At 36.9% G+C, this 21,573-nt stretch overlaps 1 protein-coding gene across 20 annotated transcripts in view; it reads right to left on the bottom strand.

Annotated features, from left to right (window-relative positions):
• Positions 1-7,312: 7,312 nt before the first annotated feature.
• PARD3 (par-3 family cell polarity regulator) overlaps positions 7,313-21,573 on the bottom strand; it is a 438,795-nt gene continuing 424,534 nt past the window's right edge. For all 20 annotated transcript variants that reach the window (XM_071734825.1, XM_071734818.1, XM_071734834.1 and 17 more), the window contains 2 exons: positions 12,692-12,819; positions 7,313-9,419 (listed from right to left, as the gene is read on the bottom strand). In XM_071734825.1, the coding sequence (XP_071590926.1) occupies positions 9,026-9,419; positions 12,692-12,819 (522 nt within the window). In that variant the 3' untranslated portion in view covers positions 7,313-9,025. The remainder of the gene's footprint in view (positions 9,420-12,691; positions 12,820-21,573) is intronic.

The following is a 21,573-nucleotide window of genomic DNA, read 5'->3' as shown; positions in this document are numbered from 1 at the left end:
TGGACATGAGCATTCATTTTTACCTTAGACATTAATCAGGAATGTGCTGGCAAATGTCACAAGCAGAAAAATTGCTGGAGAAGTAGTCAGGGATTTCTGTTGTTCAATATGCTTGAACTGTTCTTTGCTGCATCTCTTTTAATTAAAGGCTATTACTTTGGCATCAGGGTGTTCTGATTTTACCAGAAATCGTGACACTAAATATACAATATAGGACACAATCAAAACCATTTTAGCTCAGTGGTTGTATCCTTAAATGCCTACAAGTTACAATATGCCAGAAAATCTGGGTTAAAAGGGTTCCAGAACCAAAGCCTTGTCAAAGGGAAACAGCAAGGGAGCTTTATTTTACTGCCTGCTCTGACAGGTCACTGGATTTTGATTATGCAGTCAGATATGGTATTCATCCCCTTGATAATGAAAGGTGGGTGGCTGGCTGGAAAGAAAAGGCACGCAAGATGGCTTTTGGTCATTGTCTGCACTATTTCTAGTAATCCTCCTTGCTGTCTCACTCATGTGTTCAGGAAGGATTTGGGCCCGTGGGGTAAATGGAATTGAAATCTCTCAAGAGGAAAAAACCGATAAGGAAACAATGTGTACTTGCCAGCATTTTTAGGAGAAGATGTTTAACAAAAGCAGGAGCCTGTACTCTGTATTAGATTACTGCAGCGCTGGCGGTGTTGCTTTCACTGCTGCCTGCCCACGCCAGCCCAAGACAATAGAGGGACTGTTGCTGCTCTCCTGGCTCTTTGCTGAAACTTTACCAGCTGGATCCAAATACCACCTATCAAATGTCACAATAATACAAATCACTCACCGTTTAATAAATATACATGGTATTTATAGGGAGATAAACCCTTAACCACATTTCATTTACGGTCTAGTGTGGACTGGAAGAACACACGTGGTATAAATAGAAGATAGATCAGCTGCTCTGTAACATACCTTTTTCTTTCCATTTTAAAGATCTGCAGAGCACTGAGTCAGATTTCCAGATGCTCCTCAGCCTGAGTCCTGCATCTCAAACCTTCTGCAGCCATTGACATTACTGTGAAAATCACAACATACCATCTAATTCAAGTGAAATTTAACAGTTAATGTACACTAACATTACTGTGTAGCAGCTTGTTCTATTGTAATGGTACTCTAGCACATGGGCAAGGCAGGGTAGTTCCCTGCCCTGCTTTTCTCCCACCTTCTGCCTCACACAATTAAGAAATACCACAGCTCACTTGTCCACCTATGGACAGATATAGCTGACTTGTGGAAGTCTTCAAAAGCGAGAAAGACGTGGGCCAGGTAAGGTACAAATTTCCCTTGTATGCAGAAGGAGCAAAAGCTCTTCGGGCTCATGCTTTCTGTAGTCCTGCACCCCCCACCTTCCCTCAGCACCTTTCCAAAGGGACTGTAGGAAGTTCACCATGTTGCCCTTGCTGTGTGATGCCAGAGGCACAACGTCAGGATGTGCTTCACCCAGCGTAGTGCACAGAGCTCTGTTCACCATTTGTTTATCTGCCAAAATCTCTATCAGTTTTACAGTTGTTTAGCTCCAATCACTGTAGACTGTAACATTTAGTATCACTTAATCTTCCAACATTCCCACATCAATAAACACAAACTGTAAATTATCTCTGTTATAATTACGATTTCTGGCATAATTTAAAAGCATATATTATTATGCCAGTATTAAGAATTGGTACAGCTTCATGCAAAGCTGGAATATGTATCTAAAAATTAATTTACTTGAGTTGTAATGTTAGGATTATCCTTCTGTCTTTCACGACTGATGCTTCATCTGGAGAATGCTTAATGTTTTCTTGTCAATGAGTGTTAACTCAAATGAATTATTGCAATCTGTTTACTTTGTTCTTTTCTAACAAACCCAAATTATAATTAAAAGAAAAAAGTAATGCAAACAACATTGAAAATTTAGTATGACAACATTGTGTAGTTTTTTCTGCTCTTAAGTCCACATCAATAAGCAATTTAACAATAGGATAACTCTCAATGGGACACCAACAGATGAAATTATTGTAGAGCAGAGCCTTGGATGAAATTTTTTCTTTGCCCATGTAATTGCATGCAGCCATCCTTGTGTGAAATCCCCCATCAGATTACAGGGTTTGTTGTATGTAAATTGAAGACTAAATGCTTCATAGCACCTTTCAGCTCTTCAATGCTGGAAATTAGTTTTTAGTAATAGGAAATTAGATTAGTAATATATTAGTCAACAAAAATGTGGAAAATTTCTGCATAAAGATGAGAATTATTAATGCAAACTGACTTTAGAAGACAGAAATGGACAATTGTAAAATTCTGTATACTACTATTCATAAGAATTTCTGTGCATTATTTTTTAAACAAATGGTGGTATATTCAAACACAAATTATTTCTACTCTGCTGGCTGTGGTATTAACTGAGGTCCTGGGTAGCAACAGGTTACATAATTTAATGCCTTCTATTTTTAATATAATTTCATACAGTTCTCAAAGTAAGGAACAATATGTGCAAAATTACAATGAATTCAGTCCAGATTATAAAATAGACTTTTGCAAACCATCAGCCAAGCACTAAAAAAGACATTGCAATTTCCAGTTCCTGTTATGCTGCAGCTGATTAAATTAACCCATGGTGAGTGTCAGAAGCTAAAGTGAGAAAAGACTTCTTAGACTTAAAATTTCCTCTGAAAACGAAGAATTAGTTCCTCTAGCATAAGTCCTTTGTCCCAGTTTGCTTTCCTCTATAGCCTGTAGCCCAGAAGACAATGGATCCACTATTAATATAGAAACAAAGTTATTTATAAACATTTATTAAAAGAGTTCTTGCAGTTTTGGCTGGACCACAGAGCAGAACCTACATGTACCATACACTATAAAAACTGAGGAAGATGTGTGTCATGAACCAACAGATGGTTGGAAGAATGAAACAAAACATACATCATTATTAGACACAAAGTTTTAGGCAAAGACATTCCTGTTCCTAAGATCCTACTGACTTTTAATAGCCTGGCTGCAGCTGAAGTATTATGAAGCTTTGCACTTGCCCTGAAGGAAGATATAAAATGTGATAGGTTCACAGAAAGGGGTCTGAAACTTCAGCAAGTTTAAGTGGAAATAAGAATTTTATCGGTGGAGCAGTGAAAACTAATGTCTTCTCCAGCCTGCTGAACATGAAGGTGATAACAGTTCTGGGCTCCTGGCAGAAGGCTTTAGCTCCTCAAAAATCTCTTAAAGTTCTTTTAGGTAGTTTTCAGCTTCAAGCAGTGACCAGGAATGTGTTACCTACTTACAGGAGGAAAAGATTGCTCTCTCCCTCCACAAAATATTTAAAGAAGTAGCCTCATACTTAAATCAAGAAATCACTTTAACTGCCAAAGACAGCAAGTTCTCAGCTATTCCTGGTTCCAGAAATAAGCTCTGTACTTACTAATGAGAATATTGTTGAGACTAGGAATATATCTAAAATGGGACAGTTATGCACCTGTTAAAAAATCCATATAAACCAACTTTAAAAAGGTTCCTTTCACACCGAAAAAAACCCCAAGTATTTACTATTTATTTAAAATATTTATTACTTATTTACTCTTACTGCCAACAATGCCATTCTGTTCTGTACCAGATAGAAACTAAACACAGTCCTTTGTCCCAAGGATCAGTCCAATCTAAATAAACACCAGGGAAACCCACAGAGGAAATAAAAGAGGGACAGTGAAGCTCTTTGATTTTTTGTACTGTTAATTTATGTCTTATGGGCTGCAGAGTAGAGTGAATCTGTAAGAGAGTCATGACTTTTACACTGAGATTACTGCCAGGGAGTTTATCCCTTTTTATGCCTTTGGGGCATAAAGGGGAAAAAAAGGCACCTACCTACCTAGCAGCAGCTGTAATGGTGACAAGAGAGAAAGGGAAGTGGAAAATCTTTCTGCTCACATTTTACTCTTCTCCCTCACTCTTAATTTCTGTCATTATTTTTCTAAGACAGATTACTACAACAAACAAGTGGATTAGAATGAGACAAGAATCACCCATGGCTGTCATCCCTCCCTTTCTGACAGATGTCAATGCAGTTTTCAGCTCAAAGTGTCCATTTAAGAACTCGGTTGCTGTAAAACACACAGCTGAAAACAGTATTTTGGGGGCAGTTTGCAAGAGAAGAGGGTCCTGACAGCCTTTGGAAGGAGGCGAGCAGCTTTCTTTTCCATCCAGCAGTCTTTAAGCCACAGCCACATCCATCTAAGCGCTGAAACCCTCCATCAGAAATGAATGCCATTCAGACAGTGTGACACTCATAAGGAATTGTTTTGTTTTTTTTTCACAATAGATACCATTTAGTGGCCATAAATATTTTCAAAACTTTCTTAACTTTTTTTTCTCCAGAGCTTCTGGTCTTGATGTTTTCTTCATCTCATTCAGACAGCACTCTGTACAGTCCCTACAACTGCCTGAGAAGTATGCACTGTGCACAGAATAGAAATCAAAGCCATATTATTTAGTCTGCTTTTATGTAACCCCAACTCAAGCTTCTAGTCCCAATTTTAAAAATGTGATTAAAATGTAAATTACAAAAGATAACATTACTCCCAAGGACATAAAAATACTAAAATAAGTTTGCAAATCTAAGAGGAAAGTATCAATCATTGACAAGAAGCATCCTAGGATGTGACTGAATCACATGTCATTTAGAGAAACAAATAAATGCAACAGAATTAATCAGCTGATGTAAAAGAGAGTGTGATGCTGAAAGAAAATAGCAAAGATGTAAGAAGAGGGCATGAAACAATAACGATGTGCAACAAATCATCAGGTGGTTTATGCACAGATGGAAAAAACTGAAGAAATGCTACATGATTTTTGAAGAGTTTCAAGCTGGATATGAATTAAAGGCACATGAGTCCAATTTGTACCTCTCTATATCTCTCTCTCACACACACATTTGCATGTACACACAAACCCCGCTTCCATGAAGTCAGTTCCCCAGCCTGGTTTTCTGACCCTCACTCTTCCTCCTCCAAGTTAGGGCTGAACATTAAATTGAGTTTGGAAGGCCAAGATGTAGTGGCTCAACAGAAGCATAAAAAATAGATGTGTTTTTTTCCTGTGTTTTCACTCCTGACAGATTCCTAACAATTTCTATGAACTAAACTGAGGACCCAGGAGAAAAAGATGTAGAAACAGTCAGATGAAGCAAATAGAGTTAGGAAATATTTTGAAAATAGATTTGCAAGCCAGGACATGCAATAGTCAAGTTCACTTTACATCTCAACAGTGTAAGTTTAAAGGTTTGAATTACTCATGAATATCATATGTTTAGCCAACACAGCTAAGCTGGCACATCTCTTCCTTCTCTGTCCAAGATTTCTTCCCTTCTCAACATACCCAGCACAGATAAACACAGTGTTACAGACACTCATAAACAAAGCAAACGTGAGCAAAACATCAGCACAGCTTTGAAAGACAGGCCATATATCTACAGTCATGATGGGTTTAAATTTTGTTTTGTTGTTCTTCCTGCTGTTTGGCAGCAATAAACGGCAATTGTACTTTCCGACCATGTTCAGCTGGGCTCTATGCCATTTTTTGCTGGTTTTGATGGCAGAGTTCTCAAAGACATATATTAAACTATCTGGCCCATGCAATAACTCGCTCAGGCTGTAGTCTTCTTTCCAACGAGGCCCTAGAAGAATAGGGGAAGCAGACTTTTTTAGAAAGGCAGCAGTCTTCTGCATTAGTAATATGAAACTTTCTCATGGAATTTCAATATCATTAGCAAATTATTGTGATAAAATACCAGAAGGCTTTGCAGATGTTTTTTTTTAGAGTTTCAACAGAGAAAAATGTGCAAGTTTCACACCCACTCCTCGACGTTGTAAGCTCCCTTACAATCTGTCGTGTGTCCATTCTTAAATACACTAATGTTAGAGAGCTAATCTCATAATGGTAATGCGTCCACAAACAAATTACTGCAGTAATTCAGTTAGCTCAATTAACTTCTGAATCTATTCACTATGCAGAACTAAAGGTCATTTTCTATTAAAACTTCTCCCTCCCACTTCCTTATCGCCCTTTGGAACTTATGGGAGTTAATATTAGAAATCACGTCTAAGTTACGTCAGGAAGAAGAGAGGATGACGAAGCCAGAAAAAGACCTTATTCTTTACTAACATAACACAGACATGGCCCACAGTGAACATCTGCCTTCTTTCATGAACACATCTAATTATGGCAAATTGTTAACACCTTGAAGAAGAGTTTCATAGAAGGATAAACTGTAACATATGCCATCCTCACACATAAAACATCCCGTACTTCATATTTTTCCAAACATATGCCCTTTTTCCTACAACAGTTTATTGAAGACCTTATTTTGCAAAGGACTTCAACCTGTTTTCCATTCCTGTGGATGCAATTTTTAGTTCTTGCAATTATTTGCCTGTCCAAATAATTACACAGAAACATAAAACTATGTAATCTGGGAATGCAGTCAGGAGATGAGACAGCAAGGCCTGCAAAACTCCAAATGCAATTATTTCCATACTCAAAACTGCAAGCCACTAGAATTTAGATCTTTTGCAAAATCATGCCTTTAGTTTATTTGGGCATCAAAAGCTGCCTCTCCACTTTGCAGCTCCTGCTACTCTTCCCCTTGAGATCCTATATGAAAGTCACAGTGAATAATTTGACACTATTATTGCCATGGCAACAGCCTGATGTCATGAATATACAGAATTATGACTGACATTCCTGCAGGATCCAACGAAATGAGGAATGAGGGGAAGAAGGAGAAAACCAGACACAGCTTCAATGCTAATGGGGGAAACAGAGTATCACTGGTACTGTAAATATTGCTTTATTCATAAATTTGCCTTCTCCCATTTTTCACCATGTCAACATTCCTGCAAAGGGCTCCCAGCAGAGCCCAAACCACACACTTTGAGAAGAGGGGGCTTCCTCACACATGTCCAGATTTGGCCAGAACACAGTGGGTGCGCTTCTCCTGCCGGCACACACCTTGGGGAGAGAACTCCATGCTACAGCTCCAAAGAGTTTTGCCTCAGAACTTAGTCTTAAGAATGCACCTCTTAAATGTCATAGATATGGCCTGAAATAACATAAAATTAGACTGAGCATATTTTGCTTCTGAGGTTAATCTTCAGGCGTTACTCTCTTTTTTTTTTTTTCTTTTTCCTGATGTTTATAAGTACTCACAGAAAGACACACACAAACCCTTAGGAATAGGGCAAAATAACATCTGTTAAATACTTTTTTAAACTCCATGTCTGCAGCAGTTCTCTACAGGCAATACCAAGACAAGGATGGAAACAGCCTTTTATTCTAAATTTCATATGTACACGGAAAGCTGTTTTACACAGTTTTGTAAATTCTGCGAAAAAGAGCTATTGTCGTCCAATGTCACTGTGCTTACACTAGTAACAACTTTTAAACATGGAGTATATTATTAACAACAAAAAAAAACATTAACAAACAGGCATAAACGACACAGATATGTGTGCTGATATTTCACATATATTCTAGAAACAAGTTGGCACAAAAATAAAATGTGCCAGTAAAAAAAAAATAGTTGTTTTTTAAATCACGCAATACATGATTTTCTTTCTAACTTTTTTTCTTTCCTTTTTGTACATTATATGCTGAGATCCACTCTCAAGCCTTTTCATATCAGGATTTGCAGGCACTTCAGCAACCCAGCTATACTTTTTACAATACATGAAGTTCAGACCAACAAACAAAAATAGTTGCTGCAAAAGAAATTCTAGTATCCTATATGCACATTCAAATATTACTCACTGCTCGAGCAACCTTTTTTTGCTTCAGTTATTTTTGGATACTGACATGTTTTCAGGATGATGTGTAACAGTTTGTCTCCACTTATCTCTCATTCATATACTTAAAGTTTTATTTTTAATGTAGCATCACGATGCAAAAAATACAGTATATGGAAGCACAATTGTCCACAAAGCTTCACAAACTGTGAAAAGAAGAAATTAATTTATTTTCATTTTTTTCATCCAAAGAAAAACTTTGATTTCTTCTGCTCTTGCTTTTAGCTATCTCCAAAATTTACTCAAACAAACCATGTATCAGCTGACCATGGGATGATACCCTTCCTACATCTCTTCCTAGACACAGTTGTCATAGGACCAAATTAATTTAAAAGTACAGCAAAGCAGAACTCAGCTGTGTGTTTGTTCATAATTTCCTGTCTTTAATAAAATACTAAAATACACTTATCAAAGGATTGGCTGCAAATAGCCTCTCTCCAGTTATTTCATTTGTAATGGGCTGTGTATTAAGATTATAAGGCAATTGTAACAGGATTCTCAGGATAAATGAAGGCTTAATATTGTTTTCCTCTTGAGTCAGGATAAAGGCTTTTTTAATAAGCTCTGAGTGGGGAGAGAGAGAGAGAAAAAAAAAGAGTGCATATATGCATAATAGGAGAAGGATAGTTTTTCAGCATATAGACATTTAAATATTGATCAACAAAGGCTGGAAACGACTCCACCATAAAACATCTTAGAACTGCGACTGTGATCCAGAGTAGAGCTAAGCCTTATCCACTCAAGAGTGATATGTAACCCTCCTCCTGACCCGAAAGAAATAAAAAAGGACATGTCAATGCTTCCTTCAACCTTGAATTCATTAATTATATGCCACAAAGCTGCATGTTGGTGTAATAAGTCACTGCAAAGTAAACCACATTGCAACAAATCCTAGTAATAAGCCATTGACAACTACTGGACTGGGCTATGGGACTTGGTGTGCAGGGCGGAGCTGCTCACTCCCGCTGTGATTGTCAACTGGTGGAACATCCTTCCATGAATTCAACTTGAGACAGAACAGCAAAGATGTAAGGCCCACCAACGCTTTGCCCGTATTTTTGAAGGCACTGATAAGACAACGGATATATTTCTTAGTACCGTCAGATTAAAAAGTTTTCAAAATATAAGTCTTTATATGAAAATGTTCCTTATTGCATGATAAGTTGATCTTCATCTTCTTCACCTCAAGAATAAAATGGTCTTCCCTTTTCTGGTGTCTGTAATCTGTTCAGCCTGGCTACCTGAGACGGTGAAGGTGGTACATCTTGCCTGAAAGGACCTTTAGGAGGGGTATAATTAGGGTCCTGCATTTTCTTATATGAGTCATAGTTGCTAGGCCCTTCAGAAGAAGTTTTTTTTTTCAGTTGTTGTTCTTTCCTCCTCTGCTCTTGACGAAGCAGTTCTTGTGTTTCTAGCATTACCCTGGCATTGAAGCCATGACCCCCCATATAACCGTTCCTTGATCCCTGGTAGCTGGAATATCTGGGATTTTCCTTTGCGGTCTGGAATCCTTCACCAGGGGAATAGCTCTGCTCCCAGGAGTCCTGAGATATCGAACTGGCGTTTTTTCTGCTTTGCCTGGAAAGAAAAATGGAAGAAGCTTTTAAGAAAAATATTCTCGTTGCCCTTTTACAATTATTGACAACAGTCCCTGGAAAGAAGGGCACTTCTGCAATGCCATGAGGTTCCCCCCAGCTGTAGCTTTCTCCAGGAATCGGGTTCTCTTCTGCCCCAAAGAGGTATCTTGCCTCTTTGGTTGGGAGAACATTTTCTACAGAGCTGAACTATATTTCTAGGCCTCTCCATGACCAATATGCCACAATATCTCCATGACCAATCACCCACAGTGCTACAGCAAATATCAGGTTCTTCAGATTGTTACAGCTTGGTTGCAGACTAGGAAAGACAATACACAATGGTGTGTTTCCCAAGAAACCAGTCAACAGCCAGCACTTGTAAAATCACTCATGAAAGATTTGAACCTAGACTCACTTGACTAAAAATGCAACAGGCAGATCTTTAAAAAACTTTGATCTAACACTGCAAAAGTCACACGACAAAGCTCTTTATTGATAGGTAGTTAAGCAGATGAGAGCCTCCAGGGCTAAGTAATTTTGTGCTGATGCACTCTTTCCCAGTTTGCTGGAAATAAAAGAAATGTGTGAGATACCCTTTCTTGCTCATTTTTTTTTGGCCCTATGGGGTAAATAAATAAATCAAATACATACAGGAATTACAAATTCTTATTTTTTTTCAAAGTAAATCATCACATTATTTTGAAGACAGATTCTGGTTTTGAAATAGCCTTAATTCACTACCAAGCTTCTAGATGCTTTTATGAATTTAAAATCAGATTGGTGATGATAAAATAAAATAATTTTGGGCTGCAGAAAAAGACATACTCACATGGAGATTAAAATTAGTGTATGAGACTCAAGCAGTAAAACAAAATATACTGGGACATTAATCAATAAGAAAAGGATATAATTGTTTATATATGGCTTGATTTTTTCATGTCAACACACGTGACTCAGTTTGACCTCAACCAATGAATGCACATTGGAGAGATAGGAGACCAGGAAAATTTTTCTATGGTTACTAAACCTAATGTTTTTGCAATCATCCTTCCACACATAGAATTTGAAAGTGACCATATCCGCCTTATTTCATAATAGATTTGAGACCTCTGGATGAAAATGGTTATTCAGGGTGAATTTAAATTATTATAGCATAAATTACAATATAATGTAGATTCTTATGCAAATTTTTATAGTTGTTCTTGGTATTCGCATATCCAGCTTCACCAAGGAAACAATGTTTCTGAACCATGTTTTATCACTTCTTGGAACAAGAGCAAATTGAATGAACCTCTGTAGGCTACGAAACTGTCAGGTTTCTGATCTGCAGCAAGATAAATTTTCAGTACTAGAAAATTAACTTATATTGCTTTTACAGTTTCACATGGGACAAGAGGATGACTAGTTGAACTGATTTAATTTACTGACTGTTTTCTGGTACTCGTTCAACATTAGTTGGCACACTTTCCCTGTCTTTCTGGGAAGATCCTTTAAAATTGACTCAAGAGTTTATTTGCCTTCAGTACTAATGATGTGAATGTACAAAGAGAAAAAAGGAAGCTCCCAGAAACTATACAAGATGAAAAGCAACACAGGTCAGGAATGAAGCCAGTGCACAAACTGTAATCATTACAAAACCAGTTGCAACATTAAATTTGGGGCCCAAGTTTCAGAGTAAAAATAAGATCTCTTTAAAGATCAGTCATAGAATTATGAACAGTTTGCAAAGCTAGAGAACTGGAAGTCCCAGCTTGTTACGAGAGTATCCATGATTTACAGCACTCAACTCTAGCCAAAGGTCCTGAAATTCTGTCTGTTTTCAGCACAGCTCAAATATCCAGAGTGCTCAAAGCCATAAAATTATCATTATTTACTCAATAGCATGCATTGCTACCTTAGTTACTTCTTATGTTGAAAACCACACCCTGAAGTTCTTGGTCACTCTTTTCAAAACAAACATTTCTATGACCTGAGATATTATTTTCCAAATTTATTGTAGACTACTTTTCTCCTAGCAGTTATTAATTTCAGCCACTCAAACAGCATTACAACTCTTACAGCTTTTAAATGCTATTAATGATTGAGCAGAACAGGGGAAGTGAGTTTTAAGGATCAAATTTTAAAACCAAAAATAATCCACCTTCCTTCTAACTTAAAAGCAACACCAGCACCTATACTCTTCCACTCAACCTGTGCCTTGCTGAGGCCAGGAAACTGAAAGAGAGTTTATCAGGAAAAACAATATGGCATCAATAGGTGTGGTCACTTCAGAAGGTAGAGATAAGCAGCAAAGGGAATATGAAGGTTTTCAAAATGACAAACTAACAATCTAAGAAAACACAATGACTTTACATTTTTCTTTCCCACCTTCAAAATTTAACAGAAAAATTCTGTTCTGAAGGTGTTACAGTGTATGGAATCCTGAGAGATCTGTTTTATTTTCATGGATCTTGGTAAGATAGGAGTTCATGATTAGATAACTTTGGTTATGAAACTTCTATATTTTTAAAAAAAAACCCAGCTATATACTTGGAAAAACACATGTTGTTACATTTTTTTCCCCACACACACCATTTCCACAGGGGGCACACAAAATAATACAACCTTGTAAAAGGGAATTGGACATCAGCCTCTGGTGTAAAGGATTCTCTATTCGACCATTGCCATGTTTGCATAATGCTGAACTACGGCAGTTAATTTACAGTACAAGTTGAATAAACTTTCAATAATTCCTAAAGTTAAATATCAAGTAAAACACATTTTGCCTAAGCATCTTATTGTAAAAAATCTCAGATTTTATAGAAATACAAATTGTTTAGACATAAAAAGTATTAATTTTCAGCATTCCATTTTTTCCTTTCTATTACCACCACAAACATAGAATTTCTACCCAGTAAGGAATTAGGCAACAGAAAAGAAATTATCTGACATGTCAAAAGGGGACAAGTTATGTCATGCTCAGGAGACTTTTATAACTGTAAAAAATTAAACTGGATGGTGTCCCACAAAGAATAGCTTTTTTTGGATGTCTCAGATCTGTTGGGTGCTGAGTGTCATCCAATCCTACTAAAATCATATCTGAAGTATTCTCTTAAAACAAACAGCTACCACATGCTCTCACTTAAGAAATTTTATGCCTCTTTCATGCTGAATACATTCCACCTTGTATCAATGCTATACAAAAGTGTCTACGTTGAATACAACATTTTCCTTCCATAAACAAAATTAGCTCCAGGCTCAGATTTGCTGGATGGCTTCAGACAGTTCCCATACCTGGGTAATGAGCTGTACTGCCGCTGAGCCTGCTGGAAACTCTCTCGTTCTTCTTGCCGCTGCCGCTGCATTTGAACCTCTACTGATACTGAGTGTCTGCCACTCTGTGAGTATGTCTTGGTGCTTGGCTGGAAAATGAAAATGAAATGTCTTAAATAACGAAGAAAAGTAACCACAAAAGAGCTATCATTGAAATTGCTGTTGTACACATAGAGTGGCATTTGTTTCAACATACAGTTCAGGTAGCTCTTTCCTAGTAATTAGGTTAAGTTCTGACCTATAACAGTGGTCTATGCTAGAGATTCTGTTTCTGACCTATAATTTCTGAGGTGTATCAGGAAAATAATGGTCCCGATTGAGTTATCCTTTCATAGGAATACTGAAATTTAAATTCAGCTGGCAGAAGAAATCTTCAGACCCTACAAGTTAGCCCTACTGGGGATCTGAGGGAGGAGGGAGAACAGGAGCTCTTTTGAACTTCACCAGAACGCTCAGGAGATGCTCTCCCTTACTGCAGCCATCCTATTTTGCTGCTGGCCCAGGCACTGCTTGTTTTTCTGAGAGACAAGGAAACATTTGCTGGCTTGATATGATCAAGCAGATAAATTTAGCAAGTCTCTTGTGGACAGTCAGGAATCCTCTATCTCTGAGAAGGATTTTAGATAACATCTTAACAGGGTGACAATTTGAAACTTTGAAGCTGGTACTAAAAGCCCATGAAAATGGATGGCCTTTCTGGGAATACAAAGCACTACTGGTTAAGATTTTTGGATTATGAAAAAGTTCACTTTTGTAGAGATCCTTTTTCATTTTACATTGCTACTTTCTTCAGATTTTGTGATTTCATGTTGCAAAATAGGGTGCCATAAAGTCGGAGAATATTATAGGTTTTTTCTCATTGTTTTAATAATAAGGTTTCACCTAATAAAGAAACAGAACATTATTTCATCTCAAAACTAGAAGTTCTAATGAAAACATGAAGTCTAATCACTGGGGGGGGTTAGGGAGTGTAACCACTTGTCTTAAGTCTTGGACTGAAACAGCTTGTCTCAGATCTCCTTTTGTTCAAGTACTTCTAATCTGTGCTTTCTCTCAAAACAAACATTGCTTTTCTTTGTTTTTGTTTTTTTTTTCCATTATAACTTCAGCAGCAGAAATACATCATCATGGATGACAAAATCTGCAAGACAAAAGACTTTCCAAAAGCTTAGCACATTGAAAACAAGCTTTAAAAACTAGAAAATTGTCATTTGTAACACAAACTTCTCCTTTGTCTTACTACGTAGTCAAGTACCTGCGGGTTGCCAGAAACACAAGAAATCTGAAACAGGTGTACAACTTTTAGAAACTTCTTTTTCAACAACAATACACTTCAGACAGAACATCAGTCTCGGCTCAGAATTTAACAGATACAATTTGGTGAACAAGTGCTCTTCCTGTTACAAGAAGATTACTGTATAAAAGAATCAGAATGTGAAAGCACAGACTATGAGTAATGGAGAACTTGTTTAAGAGGAGCCTTAATGCAACATTGATGTCTACTTCATAATAGATTTACTCTATAAAAACATCAGTAAAGCAGTGTTTCAAATAAAAAATGCTTTAGGAATGGTGTGATGAAGCAAGAAGTTGAGAAAACAGAATCGTGTGTCAGCCTTGTGGGAAATTTTCTTAGAGATGAATAAGCTGTACATATGTATGTCCAAACCAACAACCTCCTTGGAGATTTCCTACTATATTAAATAAGGGCAACACATACAGGGGAGAGTTTCAGTTATTGCATATGTCAACATTTCTAACTTTCTTGACTTTATTGAGAGTCTTCTGACATTTGGTATTTTATTGAAGGGCTCAGCTTATGGAAGAGAGTGATTACCTGAAAATCACAAGATTTATTTGTGAATTCTCTCTGGTGTGGTTATAAGCAGCATATAGAGAGCCAGGGAAAACTCAGAGGCTCCCATCTCAACATTTCCATAAGGAATAAAAAACATTTATATTAAAATTTTAGAGCCAATCTCCTCATTTAACAGGTTCCACTTTAAAAATGTTGGAAAGCTTGCATATAGTTGGAAATCATACAGCTATATCATACATGAGACAACAATAGTTATCAGATAAGACATGAAATCAAAATTCCTTCTTTTTATTAGGAAAGTTTTACTTTTTCCAGTTCACTGTAAATATGACAGAGTAAAGCATTATACAGCACACAGAATGGTTATATTATCAAATAAGTGCTAAATTTGAGCCTCTGCTCAATTTAGGTTTATGCAAGACACTAAAATGCATCATCTAGAAAGCATGAATCCAAGTACACGCACACACACGTGCAGAGTGCTGAAGTTACCATAAAATCCTTTACTAGAGGCAGAGGCTTTGAAAGCCCTAATGGACTACAAATGAACTAAGATCAAAATGTAGGTTCAGAAACATTTTTTAAAAAAAAATGCACACAGGGATACATAGAGGCAGGTGTATCACGCCTGTCTGCTCGCTGCAGAAAATGCCCAGGGTGACCAGATCTGAGGAGACGGGTTTGGATTCACAAAGAATTTCATGTAATGGACAACATTCATAATTTGATGAGTCTAAAGGCGAACATCTAAAATCTATTATCTGATTTTCTGAAGGAATGAGTACCTGTATGCCCTGTATTAAATGGATTTGAAACACTTAACTAATCTGAAAAGGACACTTAGAGTCGACAATAAGCTGTTCATATAATAGAATTTGCTATCTGATTTCAAGCATCAAAAAATATGGCAATGAGACAGAAAAATACTCTGTAATCACATATTCCATAAAATAACATATATATACACACACACAGACAGGAGCATTGAACTGTCTTATTAATGAAAGGCCTTTCTTTCAAGTCTTTTCATCAAAAACCTCAATTATCCCATAGTGAATGCTCTTGATACACAATTACGACTATATAAAGACTTAACATATTCCTTTTCACATCCTTAACTTGCTCAGAAAAAATGTAAATAGCCATACAGTGATTTCTTTCCAATATACTTTCAATGAAAAATATTTATAAGTAATTTTAGTTTTCAAAAACTAATTGGTAGTTTTGTCTCAGTTCCCAAGGTATACTTGCATACATAATTTCTATATAAAATATACACAGAAACACACACCTATACACATGTATACCCTATTTCTGTCAGTGCAAAATTGAGTTAATTACAAAAAAAAAGTTGACCTACATCCACATCTTTCAAGAGCAACAAAAAATCCCACGTATAAGTAATACAAATAACAGTAATTTTAACACTGATACCAGCACAAGGATAAGTACAATTATAGCAACTTGAAATCACCCAACAAATCCAGCACCAGCTTGGTCTTCACAGTACAGATTGACAAGAACTCTGACCTTGTTTGCAATGAGATGTATGACAAACATCAAGCTTTTAAATCAGGATTCGGTCAAGGCCACAGTAACCAAGGCTGCATTATACAAACAAGTGTGTGTTCATGTCTTCCATAACACCTTTAAGTGGCACTGATAGTTATTGCATTCAACATTGTTAAACTATACTCAGCACATAAAACTGTGCTTTAATATATGTGGAATTACACAGCTCTCTTCTTAAAGAGGCATTAATTTAAAACCAGGCCTGCAAAGTTAAAAGTTTCTACAGATTTCTCACTTCATGTGAACGTTTTCACATTTCAGAGAATGCACCCCCATGGCTCATGTTGGATGGACCACTATCAGCAGTAAAAGGCAATATATTTTAGGGATAAAAGTCCTTTCTCTCTTTCCTAGCTAAGCCAGTGGCTGCCCACACAGTTTCTCTCTCTGAAGAGCAGCATTTCTGCCCGTGGAGAGTACTCAGTGTAGCAGCATCTAGGACTGCAGCCTCTAGGACTGCCAGGAATCAAAGCTGCCATAGAATTATGGTTTGGGCAATCCAGGACACTGGGTTTCCAGAGAAATCCAAACAGTTCAGGCGAAAAGAGAGCCACCAGAGCTGACATACCAATCTCACAGGCTACTGCCATAGGGAGATGCTGGGAGAAATGCTTACTTGAACCAAAAAAAAAAAAAAAAATGTTTTGTGCTGACAAATAAAGAGTCAAAAGGGAGATTACTAAAGGAACAAGTCCCTAATATTTTCCTTTTATTAAAAGACTATTATTTAAGATTAAAATAGGTGTGCTATTTTTTTCCAGATTAAGTGCTGTGTTCAAGCCAGAAGTTTCAAGTTCATCTGGGAAGTTGGTAGACGTGAGGACTCAAAATAATCCTTGGTCTTCATAGTTCAGCACTAATTAGAAATAGATAAGATTAAATGACCCTGCCTGCTTTATGTGTAAATGTACTTGGCACAGTTGACAGACAATCCAGTAACACTGTATATCAAAATTCATAGTGATAAAAAACATTCAATGGTTCTGGGAGATGTCTTTGAAAACTATTTTTACTTCCATCTTTTTGTTTATGTTGCTATGGTGAATAGAATATATAGCAATATTTCTTTTAAAATTGCCAAAGGTGCGTCCATTAATTCAACCACCATCTAAGAAGAAAATCCCATCTCTTTCTGCATCTTTCTACAGTGTACTTGTAGAAAGCTGTGTGACTAAGATTTTCATTCTGTGTATAACAGCAGAAGCAGCAAGAAAAACTTTCATATGGTAGAAAAAAACAAGCAGAGAGTTCTGAAATGCTGCTTGGGGTATTTACATGCACCGGATGTCTGTGAGATATAAATAAATTTGTTTGCAAACCAAAATTATTTAATCTTTTAAAAAATATTTTGTCTTCATTTTTTCTTTTACATAAACTGGTAGATTGAAACTAGTAGGACAAAACAGTTTAAACTATAAGATTTTAGTCAGAGTCTAAATCTTGGAAGAAATAATTGGTATTTCATTAAATCCCTCCCAGGTGTGATACATAATAGATATTAACTACTACAGCTGAACAAAAAGTACCCGTGGAGAGGCTACCTGGCATAACTTTGGTTTCCTCTGGAAGGAGAGTGAAATAGGAGAAAGAGCAATTAAGCTCTTAAGTTATTCTTATGGTATACTCCATTATACCTATTCTTAAGGTATAATTCATTAGATATTGCCTAGTATCTTGAATAAAATAACCTGAACGAGACTCTTGAGGTGGACTCAGAACAGAAAGATACAATATGCTACTTTTCCTTTCTTTTTAATGTGTTGAGAAATTGTACATATTTTACAGCCCAATATATACGTTAAAATGCTTGTTTCAAATATAGTCTGCTATTAATTTTCCAGGTAAAATATGTTACAGAGGAAGGTAAAGCAATAAAAAACAGGCTTTGTTTTTCTGAAAGAATTTTAAATTATTTAGAATTCAATATGTCTTTGAATAGGTCAAGGACTTGAATACAGGGATAAGAAATGAATATCACTAGCAGACAAAAAAGAATTTTTTTTCTTTAAATCTGTCTCAGGAACAAGATCTACACACCAAAACACAGCAGAAAAAAAATATACTTCCTAAATTTTCCAAGCACTTATCTATCAAGCTCAAGTATGTTATTAGGACCTCTGGTGTCCTCCTACACATGCAGTTATTTACTTTTCATAAAACTGAATGTAATTAAGGCTTTACTCAGACAAACCAGGTAGTGTATTTATTTTCACCCACTTCACTGTTATCTTTAGAAAAAAAGTATTTTTATTTGACTCCTAAATATTTAAAGTGGATTCATCTGCTCTCTCAATGTCAATTTTCTCCTACACTCCAAACAGATCTAGAATGATTGCAGAAGAATTTATTTCTGAATGGAATTTGCCACTTTCCATTTTAAGCACTGTTTGATTGGCTTGGATTGTGTTTTTTCCTTTTTTGTGTGTGTGTGTTTTGCTTATTTTTTTTTTTTTTTTTAATTTTTTTTAAAGATCAAAAAAATAAACCACTAGCTCTTGTTTTTTCTGCTCTTTTTTTGCTCATTAGTGTGCTTCCACAAGCAGGACTGGCAAGCAGTTGTAACGTTTTCAATGGATTTAATATGCCCTTTTAAAAAATTGGATTCTTCACTCCCATGACATTTGGGACTATATTGCTGTGGCTTTGCTATTCAAGGTGGGGTTCTGTTAATTAAGATATCAATAGGCAAAAATATAAATTACAACCAAATTACCCCAAGCCCCAGGACTGGTGAAAGCAAGGATAAAGCTCAGCAGACTCAATACTACCCAGAAAAGAACACAAATGAAAGAGTCATTTTTGGTACCAAACAGAAAAAATCAGCCCCAAAGAATTCTGCATTAGGATAAAAATGTCACAGCAGCATCAAGGGCTTTACATATTAGCAGACATACTGTGACTCCATGCAATTCTACATAGCCAGATACACATTTCTGCAAACTCTGTCTGAATTAAACTAGTAGGATTAAAATGGATTAATCATATTTTATGGTGGATTTTGTTTGGTTTTGGTTTTGTTGGGTTTTTTTTCCCCCTGTGTAACATTCAGTCTATGGTATTGCCCCTGAAACACTCTTGTACCTTTTTTCCTTTTTTTTTTTTTTTTTTAAACACAAAACGCCCAAAAAAGTCATGTAGCACAAAAAAAAATTCTGAAGCCTGAGAAAGCTACCTTATAATAAACAAAACTAGTGGGTTTCAGAGCTGCTGCAACAGTTAGTCAGTTACTAAACCTTAACAGTGTGTCATTCATATGGCCTTGAGCAGAAATGCTAATGGACGGTGTCATCTCATTCCAGTGCTATCACTTTTTGTGTCTATTAAGCTGCCTGATGCTGTATGAACACTCGTAGGCAGTCAAGTATTTTGTTTACTGGCAGGGCAAACACAGTGAGGAGTACAGCTCTGCCACATTGCTCCTCTGCAGAGAAACAACCTTCACCTGACGGGAACAGCCGGGAAGGGTCAGGCGCCGGTCTCACGGCCACGCGAATCGCTCAGAGCCAGCATGATGTAGTGCTCCATGGCACAGAGAGCTGCCTCCAACCCGTGGAGGACACTGAAGATATTTGTCACAGGCCACTGGACTCTTGTGTCACAGGCCATTAATAGTCTGGAATGGATTGGAGTTGGTGACGTTCACAGGATCATTTTGATAATATATTTGTGGGTTTCTGAGCTATTGAGCTCCTCTGAATATCCTCAGAGCTGCCAGATTTCTGTCAGACTCCATTACTTACGCTGCAAACTTTGTGTTCATTTACACTTCCTTAAAGTAACCAATAGTCCTACATCACATCAGCTCTGTGTTCCCTATCCTCAACCCTACCATCACCCTCTTAATGAGAAATGCAAACTACTTATCACCTCATAGCACACTCTTCATGGACAGCTTTTTTCTCTCTTTCTATACAAACCAGGTCAGAGTTGGCTGCTATCGTGTGTTCAGAGGCTTCTCTGACTGCAAAGCCTTTTGTTTATGCCGGCTGCACAAGCCATCTCCCTCAGGAGAAAACCACACTTTTCAACAATGTTCCATGTGCAGGTGCACTGTTCACTGCTCTGGTTTGTAACCAACAGCTTACAGATGGAGAAGGCTGAAAAGACATTGATGAATGTATCTAAGTATTTTCCTGCATGTGTGTTATAAACCACTTTTGAATTTTTTTTTGTCACTGGTATTTAATAAATACATCTGGATCTGTTTTGAGAGGGTGTCTTAACAAAGTCCATAACTTTAAACTAATATGTTAAAGTAATACACGCTTCTTAAGAGAGGGGGCCATGGTTCCTTAACACTGAAATGACTGAACTTCTGAATGAGGTAATTGCTTTATCCTTTCCAAGCATTGTGATCTTGAAAAGCTGGAGTACATGATGGGAAAAAACATATAGTACAAAAAATACCCATGGACAGTTTTTTTCAAATGTCCATATGTAAAATAAAATGTTCTTATTTAACAACACAGAAGCTCCCAGCAAAGCAACAGTAAGCTGCAGAATTAATAATAATACATTAAGCCAAACCAGTCACTTTAAGCTCATTTGCATGATCTGTAGAAAGGGAGTAAACAGATAGATCCCATTTGTTTGGCTAAGAAAAAAAGGAAAGGTCAATGTTCTGACCCACAAATTAGGAAATTATTCCATTCCTAAGGTAATCAGCCTGTCATCCAAATAATTCCCTCCTCATGCATTACAAGAAAATATAATAAAAGCCAAGTTGTCTGTCTAAAGTTGCTATGGTATTTAGATATACAATAGTTTGGCCCATTACCTTGAGTAGTAAAGTTCCCAACTCTTCAAGAGTGCAACTTTTTCTCATACACATTTTTTCCCAGGAACGCTGCTCAAATCTCTCATTTGGAGGCTAACCAGTAGTTGATGTGCATAATGAAAAGTACCTCCTACACCTAGCCCCTGTCTTCCAAAGACTGCTACACTACTACTCTGATGAGCTATCAAATCATCTTCACTACATGAAATTGAAATCATCTGGTCATAAACAAAATGTTCATTTTATTTATTCAATTTCAGAGAAGGTTAGAGGGTTTCTAAAGTGGGAAAAGAGAAGCCTGTATCCTGATACAGTATGTAAAGCAGTGTCATTTAGGGATACATTTACCTTAGTTCCTCTTCATGCTGCATGTCAAAAATATCACAGGTTCAAATTGGTGAGTTTAAGATGGACAAGGACACAAAGACCCAGCAAAAGTAAAAAAGAATCTTCTATATCCAACATAAAAGGCAACCAAAGATGTCATATGCATTACAATATAACCTAAGCTAAGTTCCCAGTGACTTCGTACACACAGATGCTGTTCTTCAGCTATTTCCTCAGTCTCATGTGCATTGTAATCCTGAGTAACTACAACTCATAACCAACACCCACTTTGGAGGCAGCTGCAAGAGATTCTACTGCTGTTATCATACAGCTGTTATCATACAGTGA

This window comes from Heliangelus exortis, chromosome 2 (genome assembly GCF_036169615.1).
Source record: "Heliangelus exortis chromosome 2, bHelExo1.hap1, whole genome shotgun sequence".
NCBI classification, from domain to species: Eukaryota; Metazoa; Chordata; class Aves; order Apodiformes; family Trochilidae; genus Heliangelus; species Heliangelus exortis.
The sequence above is the reverse complement of the archived record's forward strand: the minus strand, read 5'-3'. Positions and strand labels throughout refer to the sequence as shown.